At 36.1% G+C, this 14,291-nt stretch overlaps 1 protein-coding gene and 2 long non-coding RNA genes across 4 annotated transcripts; 2 read left to right on the top strand and 1 right to left on the bottom strand.

The window, feature by feature from the left end:
* Nucleotides 1-1,120: 1,120 nt before the first annotated feature.
* Nucleotides 1,121-2,030, top strand: LOC147515036 (uncharacterized). The gene is made up of 3 exons (XR_015213352.1): nt 1,121-1,567; nt 1,761-1,812; nt 1,941-2,030. It is a non-coding gene; the product is annotated as an uncharacterized LOC147515036 (long non-coding RNA).
* Nucleotides 2,031-6,743: 4,713 nt separating this feature from the next.
* Nucleotides 6,744-7,853, top strand: LOC147515035 (uncharacterized). Of its 2 annotated transcripts, XR_015213351.1 has the most exons (4): nt 6,744-6,819; nt 7,222-7,311; nt 7,436-7,618; nt 7,720-7,853. It is a non-coding gene; the product is annotated as an uncharacterized LOC147515035 (long non-coding RNA). The 2 variants fall into 2 exon arrangements; XR_015213350.1 differs by having other exon boundaries at nt 7,436-7,744.
* A 4,022-nt stretch (nt 7,854-11,875) lies between these two features.
* LOC147515034 (uncharacterized) lies at nt 11,876-12,727 on the bottom strand. Its single transcript, XM_086592774.1, has one exon. It carries the CDS (start codon nt 12,725-12,727, stop codon nt 11,876-11,878), a length of 852 nt encoding a protein of 283 aa, XP_086448900.1.
* Nucleotides 12,728-14,291: the final 1,564 nt, after the last annotated feature.

Below are 14,291 nucleotides of genomic sequence, written 5' to 3'. Positions count from 1 at the left end.
ATACCATAGTAAGTCGTATAGTAGTTTCAAATGGTAAGGATGAGTAGAAGCGCTGTGCATCTTTTACCCGATTTAGCTATCGTGCCATGGGCTGAATATAGTCAGTGGCAGAGGCAGGGGACCTGGGGCGTACCCTCACTTTCCAGAAAAAAAAAATATAAACTTTTCATGCGTACATACTAAAAGAAGGCAAATAGGAAAACCGAAAAACAAGGAAACCCAACCAAAAACAGAAACTTTCTCCAAAAATTAAAGAAAATATCCTCAAATATTCCTCAAGTTCTCTCCCTTCTACTCAAAATGTAAAAAGAAAAATTGAAAAGAATATATTCCGAGTAGAACTAGTGTAAAGAACTTAAATCACAATTCGTATTCGTTTTTTCCCCACTTATTAGATCCCGAGTTCTTACGAAAGATTGGGAAGATTGTTCTTCTTAAAAAAAATTAAAAATAAATCCAAATCCCAAAAACCCCTCATGTACTATTGATCTCTCTCGGTCTCTCCCTTCTCAGTCTCTACTTCTTCACTATTTTTTTTTCAAAAAAAAAAAAAAACAAACCTTCTTCATACTTAAATAATCACTCTACTCAATAGTTAACACTATAATACAAACTTTCTTGTGGACGCGTAGTAAGTTTCAAGTAAATTTTCTAAATCACTGTATTTTTTCTTTTTTGATTTTTTTTTTCTAATACTTTCTTCTAATACACTTATTGCAATTGTTTTATATGATTTTTGATGTTCATATATTTTATACGTGTTTTGTAATCGAGTTTGAAATATTAGTTAAACTTAATTCGTATTTTTTTTCCCAGTTGTCTGGGTGGCTCACTCTCACTCAATTTCCTAGCTCCGCCATTGAATATAGTCGATCTATTTTTTTTTTTGTGGTTTTGGTGACGTGGCGACCATAAGTATGGAGTATGGACTATGGAGGATGCTAATTTGGAGAGTATTTAGGTATTTTTACGAACTTATGAAACTTTAAAATGCCAATTTAGATCCTAATTAAATGGATTTGACTGATTTTACTAAAAAAGAATATTTTATACAGATAGAGAGATAGATCTTGTTTGGACTTTGGACCATTGTTGAAACCAAAATTGTCCCCTCTAGATAGACAAAATCAGTGTGCAACTGTATTTCAATGAAAATCAACGTGATCTAAGTAGTCTTTATATATATATATATATATAGCTCTCCCCTACTCAATTGAGGAAGCGTTGTTAGAGTGTCCACGTGGCCAAAACTAATTACATAAAGTAAGCGTTAAAACAGGAAAATTAACAATTCCAAATTCATGAAAAGACGAAACCCTTTATTCTCAAATCTCAATCACTGGGTCTCCAACTCTCTATAGTCTGTGAAAAAAACAATCTACGCTGCCAACATGGCTTCTGCCTCTTTCTCTCCCCCCATTCCCTCAAGAAGAAAAAAAATGAATTTTTCAGAGTAAGATGTATTTGGAGAAGAAGAAGAGAATCATCAGAAATTGAGTTACTATTAGGAGTACATCACCGGAACATGGTCTCTTTGATTGGATATTGTGATGAAGAAGATGAACAGGTACTTTATCTATTTTTCCTGCATTACCAAGCCTTTATGTGCTTCCTTGCCATTGTTGAATTATTAGATACGCACTTCATCTCCTTAGGTTCAACAATAAACCCTACTAGGTTGTTGCATGGTTTATTTTATCGAGTAATGAAATTTGTTGGAGAAGATTTATATTTTTTGTGTTCTTATTGGGTATAAACAGATGTTGGTCTATGAATTTCTACCAAATGGCACCCTGAGGGATCACCTTTCTGGTAAGTTCGTTCATTATCTTCCTCTAATTCTAATTTTTCTAGTTCTGAAGCATTTTTTGTTTGATTTTTCTTCATAATACGCATCAATAACATATTGCTTTCACTTACCCATTTTATTTGTTTTGTAGGTTAGTGTTTCCCTCTTGACCAAAAAAAAAGTTGGTATTTAACTTCAACTTTCCTATATTGTTTCATTGATGATTCACTGGAAATCAGGTTAGTGTTCCCATTGCATTGTTATTAAAGTCTTCTCCTCTGAGAAATCTCTGTTAAAGAAATTAAATTTTGGTTTGCAGGTTAGTGTTTCCCTCTTGACCAAAAAAAAAGTTGGTATTTAACTTCAACTTTCCTATATTGTTTCATTGATGATTCACTGGAAATCAGGTTAGTGTTCCCATTGCATTGTTATTAAAGTCTTCTCCTCTGAGAAATCTCTGTTAAAGAAATTAAATTTTGGTAAATCACTACCCACTAATTAATGGGTTATACTTTACCAAAATTATTCAAAAGTGATTCTATTGAACTGAACAAGGATTTTATTGTTAGTTTTTAATTTTAGTGGGTTTACGGTCCGGGGAGATCGTTTAGAAAAAACAAGCAGAAAAGAAGAATTTAGAATTGTGATGTTAGACTTACCTTTCGGAACAGATTAATTCAGATCTTCTGTAACCACTACTTCTTCTAAGTTCTTTTCTTGTATTCACAACTCTTATTGTTTGAACTACATTGCATAGAATAGTACAATTATGCAATGTCCTCAACATCAGTTTCTAAACGATAAAAATTATGCGTGTCTTAACAGTTACAATGTCGGACAAAACATCTCAATAAATAATAATATGCATATGCAAAAAAACTACAGGCTAGATATTGAGAACTACATTTCTGTCAGTGCTCTTAAGTTTGTTAGAGTATGTATAATAAGACATATAGTGACATGCAAATAAATTGAGGTGACCAACATGATTACTTGGATCAGTAATAAGTCCAGATTTTTCTCCAGTGAAATACATCTGCAAGTATCATCTGGTGCTTTGTGTTATTGCGTTACAATATTTCAATGACAAGTGGTGGTAGTGTAGATTTTCGAGCAAAGAATTTAGAATTCGCACCTACTCCGTTATATATCCTAAAGCAGATCCAAGAAACAGTATATGTTTTTCATGCAAGGATAAGAAATATAACATAAAAATTAACTCAAGTCCAAGAGCCCATTTCCGCTCAACCGGAAGTGAGGTCTCAAGCCGATTCCACGATAATACATATACCACACAAAGCGATGCCCCATGGCTGAAGCTGCAGTTCACTTGGATGCTATACGAAAACTGCTATCCCTGTTTAAGTAATAGTCACATAATATAATATAAAAAGTGTTGGGAAACCAAAGTGTAATAAAACAGCATATGCAACAATAATATAAATAACACTTATGATGACAATAATGACGACGATAAGGAAAGAAAGAAAACGAAACTTAAGTGTCCATATAAGAGGTCTTAAAAAAGATGGATCACAGTGTGTACATGTGGAAGGACAAAACCAAGGGTCCTGATAAAAGGAAAACCACTTCGTGGTTTATATACATATTAGTGGTGCCACATGCCTAGAACATGACGCCAGTGAGAAAGTTAACCATGCTCCCAATTCTGAATTTGTACATGCACTACAGAGTGTGTGTGTGTGTGTGCGCGCGACTATGCCTATGTCTAAGATACACATACTGAAGATAGCTTGCCAATTGAACATCGCAAATCAACGCCAGGTATCACGGTGTCACCAATTAAGTAAGTCGCATGATAAAACTGATACCAGAGTATCTTGAGCAGTGAGTATTTTGACCATAGAGTGTTGATGACCTAAACTCACTTTGTATTTTTACGAAAAAAACTACAGGCTAGATATTGAGAACGCTGGATGAAGAACTACGTGTTTTTACGACATAATGGCTTGACTCGATATTTTTTACTTGGTTACTGAAAATGTCATCCAACCTGTGGCAGATGGGCAAAAATTACGTATGGTGTCCCATCTACAAACGAGGAGAGTGGAGTAGATCATCATCTTATTTATTGCCCTCGCTGGAAACTTCAGTTCACTAGAGGTGAAGAGGTGCAACCTACACTCAGTGCGTCTTATCCATATTGTTCTTGCATGTTATAAACAATTGTAATTAAGGATGTATTCTCTCAGGTCGAGTCAATGGTGACTCATAGAATTGAACACTCACCCTGTTTAATGAAGAATGCATACATTAAAGATCTAATAAGTATGAAATTATGCTTCACATAAACACCTATTATGATGGAGTCATCTTGGTGATAGTACAAGTCCTTATAAGTAAGATTATATTAACATCAGGTAGCATTTGACAGTCAATATAGTGTAGAGATAGGTGTTTGCCTTAGTATTTAAGGTTGTGGTCTACAATGCAAATGATTTTGCCGTCTTCTTGATTGCATGGTATTTACTAATTGGTTAGCCAATTTCTTATTAAACAAGGGACATTAATTGTCGCTGAGCAAAACTCATACAACTTTGTAATCCTTCCAAGCATTTTTTTTTTGTAATCCTTTGAGGTAATTGAAACGAATTAGGTTACCTGAAAGGCAGAAACAAAGAGTAGAGGACTATGGCTAAACATGGAGTGTATCTGAAGTTCCCATTTTCAGTAATTCATTGTTACAACATAAACAGACGAAAAACTCATCAATGGAACCAATAGCAACCCATCATTAGAGACAGTTTTTGGTGGAATAGAGTCATGGAATTCAAGTTTAGATTGTTGTCAATGGGACTTGGTCACCTGCAACCCCGCTCACCTTCAAGAAATGTTGTTGCTCTTGATATTTACTCATTTGTTACTTCACTGGCTCCAAAGGTTGTTGTAAACTCAGCAGTGTTAGCGCCATTGTTTCGTATAACAACCTTGACGAAGCTTGACATCTCCTCCAATTCTATACAAAGTGAACTCCCAGCAAATGATACAATACCCAATTCCTACTCAATTGTTCCATTTACAAAGGCTACAATACCCAGATATGAGTAGTAATATGTTCAATGGAATCCTGAGTTAAGAAGTAGGCGCCCTTCAAAACTTGAGAGTATTGAATTAATGCCGCCTATCGTATTTGGTATTATTGTTTAGTTTTTTATCACTACTTTATGGTACATGTTCCACTGAAGAGTATGGGCATTTTTACATAGGACCTGTTCATGTCAAAGATATGGCCCTTTGCTCAAATTCTGCTATATGAAAATTTATCGGTGTCAGGAAGGCACATGTGTGTCAAAGTCATAAATCACTGGAGTGGCTTTGTAGCTAAACTTGCAGAACTTTACCCTGAATATAAGGTTCCCAGGTAATGAACTTCACTATATACATGACTTGAAGTAGGAATTGTAACACATTTTAACTAGACATAGGTTTTCTTTTGTAACAATATGTCGACCGGAACTTTTGCATAAAATAGGCTATCCTAACTCACTCTGCAAGTATCCGAAGAAGTTTAGCTAGATTTGACACTACAAGATCTTTAGCAAACGTGAGCGCTATAGCCAAACATGTCTCTGTGCTTATTATAAGATGCACTTGGAACTGAGTCAATAGACTGAATGATTGGAACTGAGTCAATAGACTGAATGATGTTCCCCAGATGATAATTTTCAATATTTGAAGTTTGTCTCTAAGTTCTTATTGAGATTATTTTTAGAAAAGTTATGCTTTGATTATCTGTGTAAGTAGAACCGCTTATGGGACTGAATCCATGTAAATATAAACATTTACATGAGTTATTTTTTTGGCCATGGACAAAGGTGTTCAACCTATTATGTTGCTTTGAATAATCAGGTACCCTGATGCCTAATGGATAATCACCCAGCAAGATATTGCAATGAATTTAGTTGATGACTTCAAAGGTGTTGGGTGCAGATTGCTTAAATAAAATATATCAAGTTCAAATTTTGGACCAGGAAGCGTCATGGAGAAGAACATCAATTGAGAAGGCAGAAAACACCATTAGCCAATGGCAATAAGAAACACAAATTATGTAAGTTCAACTTATGTGATGGAATGGGTAGACCTTTACGTTTATGTGGTTGTTTGTTTTAATACTATTGCGACTCATAAGTTTAACTTGGAAAAAAATCCTTTATTACTGTTGAATGACTCTTCACCATTCAACTTGCATGATTTAAGGCTTATCCAACCTCTTTTCCATGAATTTATTCCGGGTTCATCTTTTCTTGGCACAAGTGAGCTCCAAGCCTCACTTCAAAGATCCCAAGATGGATTAATCAATACCACATTGGTTGTCAATTTTCTCTCTTCCTACATTATTGAGATTGACACACAAAACATTTTGGGGCCAGGTAAGAAGATTTGCCGTGTTGCCAGTATCTGCTTTATTTGGTATCTGTTAGTATATCCGTCTTAATTTGTACCATTGCTTTTCTTGGATGGTGAACACTTATACAGGGATGGTGCCCATATTTTATTACTTTATTTTCATGTCGTTTACATGTGTTCTGTCATCTACCAGATCTTTAGCATCATGATCAGCTATGCAACTAGAAGACACAAAGTAATTTAGTACATTAAATGCATTATGAGAAACAACCATATTATTATATAATCAATATCTTTATTTTATTATAAAATAATTGATTTCACATGTCATAAGTTACTTTGATTAGGAAAGTTGGATCGGTTTATTGGCTATCCTCCCTGGCATTCTTTTTGCATGAGTTATTTTATGGCGGTTCTTTGTCGGTTTCTTTCTGTACTAGATATAAATCTTCAGACATTTTAATCTCTCTCTCTCTAGAATATATACTATTTAAATTTGGAGGATGCAGTCTAGGGGATACTATTTATTCATGCTCAAGCTTCATAGTCTTCACGAGTAATCGATATCGATTTATTGTTTGTTAATGCAATTGAGCTTCCTCGCTGATCTTGGTGGTCTCTATGCCATAAGTTTTACCATTTTCTTTTACTTTTTGATGCAAGTAAGTTATTCCCCCCACTTTAACTTGCTCTCCTTTTTTTAACCTACATTTGTCGTTTTCTTACTGTTTAATTTGAGTGATCTTGTTAAAATCAATTGTTTCAAGTGTTGATTCGATGGACATACTCTCATTTCTTTAGCCCCCAACCTCTTTGGCTCTGCCATCATAAGGCCTCCTCTAGCACTTAACTTTTTTTTTTTTGTCATGGAGCCTCATTTCTGTTTTGGTTCAATCTTCATCGTTTAGATTCAATCTATGCTAGATGATTGCTTTTTAGTTTGACATCATCTATGCTCAGTAGGCCTCATATTGATAAACTTCAACGACTGTCACCATTTTTCATCATTTAATTTCAAATATTAAGGTCAAATTCTTCCCCTAATGTTTTTTACTCTTTCTAAGTGCGAGTACAAGTTCAAGAAGCTACGCCATGAAGATAGTGTGTTGCAAAACATTAGAAGTTGAAAGAAAGCTAAAAAATGTTGGGATAAGGTGCTTATTTTTACTTATAAATTAATAGTGAAACTTTGCTCTTTATTTCTTTAATTGGGACTATTGATAAAAAAAAAAACATTTGTTTGATTTGAACTGATATTTTATTTAATTATTTGTAAAGTTGAGGAAGTATGTGATGTACACATTGGGCTGTAGCTTTCTGGAAGATACCAACCAAACCAATGGACAAGATCCATTGTGTGGATGTATGGGGGTTGGATCTAAATCGTTGCACAAAAGAAGCCAACACATCCAAATGGACACTATCAGCTTTAACAAAACATGCAAGTTACCTATTAAAACGGTAACTCCTTTCACCCCATACTGCTGCCAATGTTTATCCTTTAACCCTTTTCTTTCCAACTTAGCAAAGTGAAGAAAACATCTTCTTTTTCTCATTCCCAGGATACACGTCCGAAACCCATCCATTCAGAGAGTGAAATCGTGTAAAACCAGCTTTTTCTGAAATACTTATCAGTTAAAGGGATCTTATCTTTGTAAAATTTAAAATATCAAACATGATACAAAAGAGTACATACACTAAAGGGGCTAAAAGAATGATTCAACAAACCAAAAACACCAACTTCAATTATTTTTTATTTTATTTTTTCGAATTTTTAGCTATGTAAAGCAAGCAATGAAAAGCAATATCTATCTAACAAAAGCGATATCAAGCATGCAATTGTTAGTATGAACACAATGTCACACAAACACTTGCTTTTCCACATGTTGACCACCACAATTTTCATGTATTCTCTACTATCTCTTCCCAACCATGGGTAGCATAGAGGAATTAAGTCATTTAGTCAAACACTCTATGAAAACTCAGAGAATGGGTTGTCTTCCTCAACTTGAGGTAGACTAAGAGGCATGTTTTTATTTATATAAAACAGGTTTATAGCAAAAGATATACATGAATAACAACTTCTACTCCATAACTAACTCTAGTGATAAGTCTAAAGACTAAATGCTTTTATCAAGATAAACCATGTGGTATCCCACATGTTATTACTCCCTCTCAAGTTGGAGCATGAATATCTAGAATGCCCAACTTGTGAACTAGGCGATGAAAGGAAGCCGAACCAAGTGGCTTGGTGAAGATGTCAGCAAGTTGATTCGACGAAGAGATGTAATGAGGTGCAATGAGCTTGGCCTGAATTTTTTCGCGAACAAAGTAGCAGTCCAACTCTATATGCTTAGAGCGTTCGTGAAAAACAGGATTTTCGGCAATGTGAAGAGTAGCTTTATTATCACAATAAACTGATATGGGAGCTGAGTGTGGAATGCCGAGATCTTGAAGAAGATATTTCAACCATTGCAACTTACAAACCAAGCTAGCTAATGCACGATATTCAGCTTCAGCTGATGATCTAGAGATTGTATGCTGCTTTTTGGTTTTCCAAGAAAGAAGACTAGAACCAAGAAACGTACAATACCCAGTTGTGGAACGACGAGTCATGGGACATCCAGCCCAGTCAGAATCACAAAAACCAGTAAGATGAAGATTACTAGCTGAGGGTAACAATATGCCTCTACCAATTGAACCTTTGAGATAGTGAAGTACCCGAATAGCAGCATCCATATGAGAAGAGCGAGGAGCTGACATAAATTGACTGAGAGTATTCACCACATAGACAATATCTGGCCTCGTAACCGTAAGGTATATAAGTCGCCCAATGAGACGGCGGTATGTGGTTGGATTAGGAAGTATTGTCCCATCTGTAGAACTGAGACGAAGCTTTTGTTCCATGGGAAAGGCAAAAATCCGAGCTCCTGTGAGTCCAGAATCTTTCAAAATATCAATGACATTTCCTTTGACATAAAAGTATACCCTGTTGGGAACGTGAGACCTCAATGCCGAGAAAGTATTGAAGTCGACCAAGATCTTTAATCGAAAACTCGTGCTCTAGGAATTTCTTGAGTTTCTGAATAGCAATAACATCATCACCTGTAATTATTATATCATCGACATAGACGAGAACAAAAACAGAAGAAGTAGAAGACTTCTTAAAAAATAGAGAATAATCTGCTTGAGACTATGTAAAGCCTTGTTGAAAAATTGCATACGAAAAACGAGCAAACCATTGGCGAGAGGCTTGCTTTAAGCCATAGATAGACTTATTTAATTTGCATACTAATTGCTCCCTCTGTCTAGAAAAACCAGGTGGCAATTGCATATAGACTTCTTCGTTGAGATTCCCTTGCAAGAAGGCATTATTAACATCCAACTGATGGAGAGGCCAGCCCTTGATAGAGGCAATAGAAAGCAAAGCTCGTACAGTTACAAGCTTAGCAACAAGTGCAAAAGTATCATGAAAATCAACTCCTTCAACTTGTGTATACCCCTTTGCAACTAAACGCACCTTAAAGCGCTCAATAGACCCATCAGATCGAAACTTGATTTTAAATACCCATCTACATCCGATAGGAACTTTATGAGATGGAAAAGGGACAAGGGACTAAGTGTGATTCTGTTCAAGGGCTGCAATCTCTTTGGCCATTGCATCACGCCATTGAGGCGATCTCATGGCCTCTGAAAAAGATTTAGGTTCCACTGCTGATGATATACTAGAAAGAAAAGCTCGATGTGTAGGTGAAAATTTCGAATAAGAAATATAGTTAGCTAAGGGATATGAGGTACCTGTCTTCGTCGAGTCAGTTGAACAAGGTGAACAATCATGAGTGGCAACCGCACAATAATGATCTTTGAGACATATGGAAGGATGATGACTTTGAATAACCTGTTGAGTAGCTTGTGGTGGTGGTAATGGAGGTGGAGGCGGAGGCGGAGACGGAGTTGGCATAGGGGATGGAAGAGATGGTGAAGTATTAATAGCTGTGGTTTGGACTAGTTCTGGAGAAATAATGAGTGGTTCACCATTCATTAGTGGACTAGGAGAATTAGGAAGTTGAGTGGGGGTGTTGAGTGGTGCACCATTCATTAGTGGACTAGAAGGATCAGGAAGTTGAGTGGGGGTGTAGTTAAAATTTGGACCATCCTCAAGTGGTCTAATAGCCACGTTGTGTGGAACTGGTGAATGAGATTTATCTCTATACGGGAAAATATGTTCATGGAAAACAACATCACGAGAAGTGTAAATACATTTGTTTTCCATATCATAAACACGGTAACCCTTTTGACCATTTGGGTATCCAATGAAAATACCTGGTTTAGCACGAGCATCAAATTTGTGCCTGATATTGGAATTTCTAGCAAAACAAAGACACCCAAAAACTCAAAGATTAGAGTAATTAGGATGAGATCCAAACAAAACTTCCTGTGGAGATTTATTAGAAAGGATTGGAGTAGGCATTTTATTGATTAGAAAGGTGGCAACAAGAATACATTCACCCCAAAAAATGATTGGTATATGGGCTTGAAATCGCAATGCCCTGGCAACTTCAAGTAGGTGACGATGTTTGCGTTCGACTACTCCATTTTGTTGAGGAGTCCCTACGCAACTACGTTGGTGAAGAACCCCATGTGTATTAAAAAAAGATTGCATTTCATTTAAGAGAAATTCGGTTCCATTATTGGAACAAAATTGTTGAATTTGGGGAATATAGACTTTACCATTCCCAGAAGAAACTTCATGAATTTTGAACTGAAATTGTTTTTCCACCATGGCAAAAAAAAATTTAAGAAATTTTGATGTTTCTGATTTTACATGCATGAGGTAAGTCCAAGTTGAACGTGTAAAATCATCTACTATCGTAAGAAAATATCGTGCTCCGGATAGAGAAGATGGGAGAATGCACCCCATATATCACAGTGAATCAATTGAAAAGGGCGGTTAGTACTGATATTACTCAAAGGAAAAGGTAAACGAGACTGTTTCGCTTGTGGACAAACATCACAGACATTTTTATTAGAACATTGAACATAAGGAAATTGTTGAGATAAAAAACGAAGACGTTGATGCGACGGATGGCCTAACCGCGAATGCCATAAATCAGAACTCGAAGAACTAGAAGCTACCAATGCTGAAGGTGTTTTCAAGAAATAGAGTCCATCATGATATTCACCCTGTCCAATCCTCCTCTTCGTTGACGGGTCCTGAAAAAAACAATTATCAGGTGTAAATGTGACTGAACATCGAAGAGATCGAGTAAGTTGACTAATAGAAAGGAGATTGAACTTGAAAGAAGGTACATGGAATACATTATCCAACTAAAGATCAGATGAGATTAGGACTGTCCCAATATGAGTGACAATTGCATGTGTACCATCAGGCAGTTGTACTGAAGTATTTAGAGGTGCATTCATATAAGAGGAAAATAAATTTAATGAAGAGCACATGTGATGGGAAGCCCCTGTATCAATAATCCATGAAGAGAAAGGGGGTATGGTTAATGTTATACCTGCAAGATTTGTGGTGAAAACATTTGCATCGGTACCTGATGAAGAGAGAAGTGCTAGAAGCTTTGTGTATTGGTCCTGAGTGAATGAATGTGCACTAGATTATGCAGTACCTTCGGATTGTGTAGCTGTATTTGCTATTGCCAATGGAGTAGGTTTTGGTTGTTTGGGTGGATAACCATGTAGCTTATAGCAAGTGGCCTAAAGGTGTCCATCCTGACCACAGTGATCGCAATGGGGACGTGGACGATTATTACGTCGATTAGAAGGATTGAAGCAATTGAAATTTCCATTTCGAGAATAATTAGGCCTTCCTTCAGACTTGTTAACATGGAGAGCAGCGGCTTCGACAAATGGATTTGCCAAGGAATTGATTTCCTGTTGCTTCTCTTCTTGGCTAACCAGAGAGTATAATTTAGTAACAGGAGGAAATGGATGAGTCAGTAGTATTTGACTACAAATCGGTGCAAAACGATCATGTAAGCCCTGTAGAAACTCCATGCCCCTATCTTGTTGGAGAATCTCAGAGAAAGCTTGACCATGTCCACAAGTACAAGGCACTATAATTGCAATCGAGTTTAACTCATCCCATATCGATTTCAACTTGGTAAAATATGCAGAAACCGACAAATCCTCTTGCTTCAGTGCAAATTGTGATTGCTTTAGATGAAACTTTTTCGGTGCATTAGACTGAGAATAACGTTCTCGCAGATCTGCCCAAATGTCATTAGCTGAATCTGCATAGAGGATGCTAGTCCAAATGTCAGAAGAAACTGAATTAAGAATCCAACTACTTACTAAATCATTGCATCGTTCCCATTTACGCAACTCTGTAGCAACAGTTGGTTTCTGAATAGTACCATCCACAAATCCAAGCTTATTTTTTGCCTGGAATGCCATGGTTATTGCACGAATCCAAGTACCATAGTTATCGCCGGAGAGTGGCAGAGATACTAGAACTGCCGTAGGATTGTCAGAATGATAAATGAAGAACACATCATTGCTTCCTTGATTGTCGGCGACACCAACTAAAACTTCATCCCCATTTGCCATGACTAAGAACTAGAGAAAAAAAAAATTGATAACAGAGATGAAATATTAAAGTTGCTCCGATACCATATGAAAACTCAGAGAATGGGTTGTCTTCCTCAACTTGAGGTTATACTAAGAGACATGTTTTTATATATATAAAACTGGTTTACAACAAAAGATATACATGAATAACAACTTCTACTCCGTAACTAACTCTAGTGATAAGTCTAAAGACTAAATGCTTTTATCAAGATAAACCATGTGGTATCCCACATGCTATTACACTCAAACCAATTAACAATGGATAAAATCAGAAGATGAAAACATATTGGCCTGGCTGTTGGTTCATACTTCATACTCATCCAAGGAGACGAGCTATTTTAACCATCTCAGATATTATCATCATATACAATAATTCCCCTACAAAGTTAAGGATAATTTTAAATACTATCAATGGTTAATGATGATGAAAATGTAAAGCTCATAGATTTAGAGCAGCATGAAAAATGTGATAAACTATTAACGAAATAGTTCAACTGTGACAACACCTAAAGCTCGGCCCAGAGTCATAAAAATCAAATATATAATAGACATTTAACTGCGTTAATCATATTCCATCGACCCATAGGAGGTCAAACTGACATCTCACCATTATCATGGTACTTCAACCAAAAAAAAAAAAAAAAAAAAATAATAACATATTACCTAAGCAGCATAAATCAGAAGTAAATAACAAGAATATCCTAGAGCATAATTACCATTGGTGCAGGTAACACCCTTGCATTCTAAATTACTACCAATTGGGGAATCACTTCAATCCCGAATTCTTTAGAGAAGACGTCATTTTTATAATCATTATGCAAAGCCATCTGCATCCAAACACACTTCTGAATTAGAAGCACCAAGGCAATTGGGAAACATAAGATTACAGAATCATGTATATGACATGTAGGGAACAAAAAGAAGAGATGAGTACCAATGAAAAGTTTGATTGTTATCAAACTTAGTGTGGTAACTTTTTAGAATATCTCTGCCCCTCGACAATCTTGCAAACCTAGAATTGAAATAAAATAATTCAAGAACCTTGATAAATGAGCAAGCATCCCAAACATAAAGGACTTTAGTAAAAAAAAGGAACCTCCATAGGAAAGTATGCTGGCTTTGAATCACTTCCCACTTGAAGGGCTGGCCAATGACCATACCGCAGCTTGACATCATACTTATCTTGGAAGTATGATGCAATGCATATCCTTCGCCACCCTCATCAACAAGAAACCTAAAAAAGGCAGCAAAAATCACAACTTAATATTAAGAAACATCTTATACTGGATATATGGAAGTAAGAAACAAGGTAAGTTAAAGACATACATCAACTGTTCAATCGGCTGAGTTGTTATTAAAGAACCTGACTAGATGCAAGCATCATGGTTGATTACGCCTAGGACCAAATTATGAGAGACTTTCTTATTATGATTATTATACTTTTAATGCAGGAAGCAAGTAAATACATCAGTAAAAGTATGTAGCCAACATCCTTAGATCTTTTTGAGGATTCTCAGGCATTAGATATGCCATTCACAGCTGA

This window comes from Coptis chinensis, chromosome 2, assembly GCF_015680905.1.
Source record: "Coptis chinensis isolate HL-2020 chromosome 2, ASM1568090v1, whole genome shotgun sequence".
Taxonomy (NCBI): domain Eukaryota; kingdom Viridiplantae; phylum Streptophyta; class Magnoliopsida; order Ranunculales; family Ranunculaceae; genus Coptis; species Coptis chinensis.
Note: the sequence above shows the minus strand (reverse complement) of the source record. Positions and strands in the feature narration are given on the sequence as shown.

Bases quoted from the DNA above. Each gene is read 5' to 3' on its own strand.
- LOC147515034 (XM_086592774.1), bottom strand. From the start codon at position 12,727: ATGGCAAATGGGGATGAAGTTTTAGTTGGTGTCGCCGACAATCAAGGA.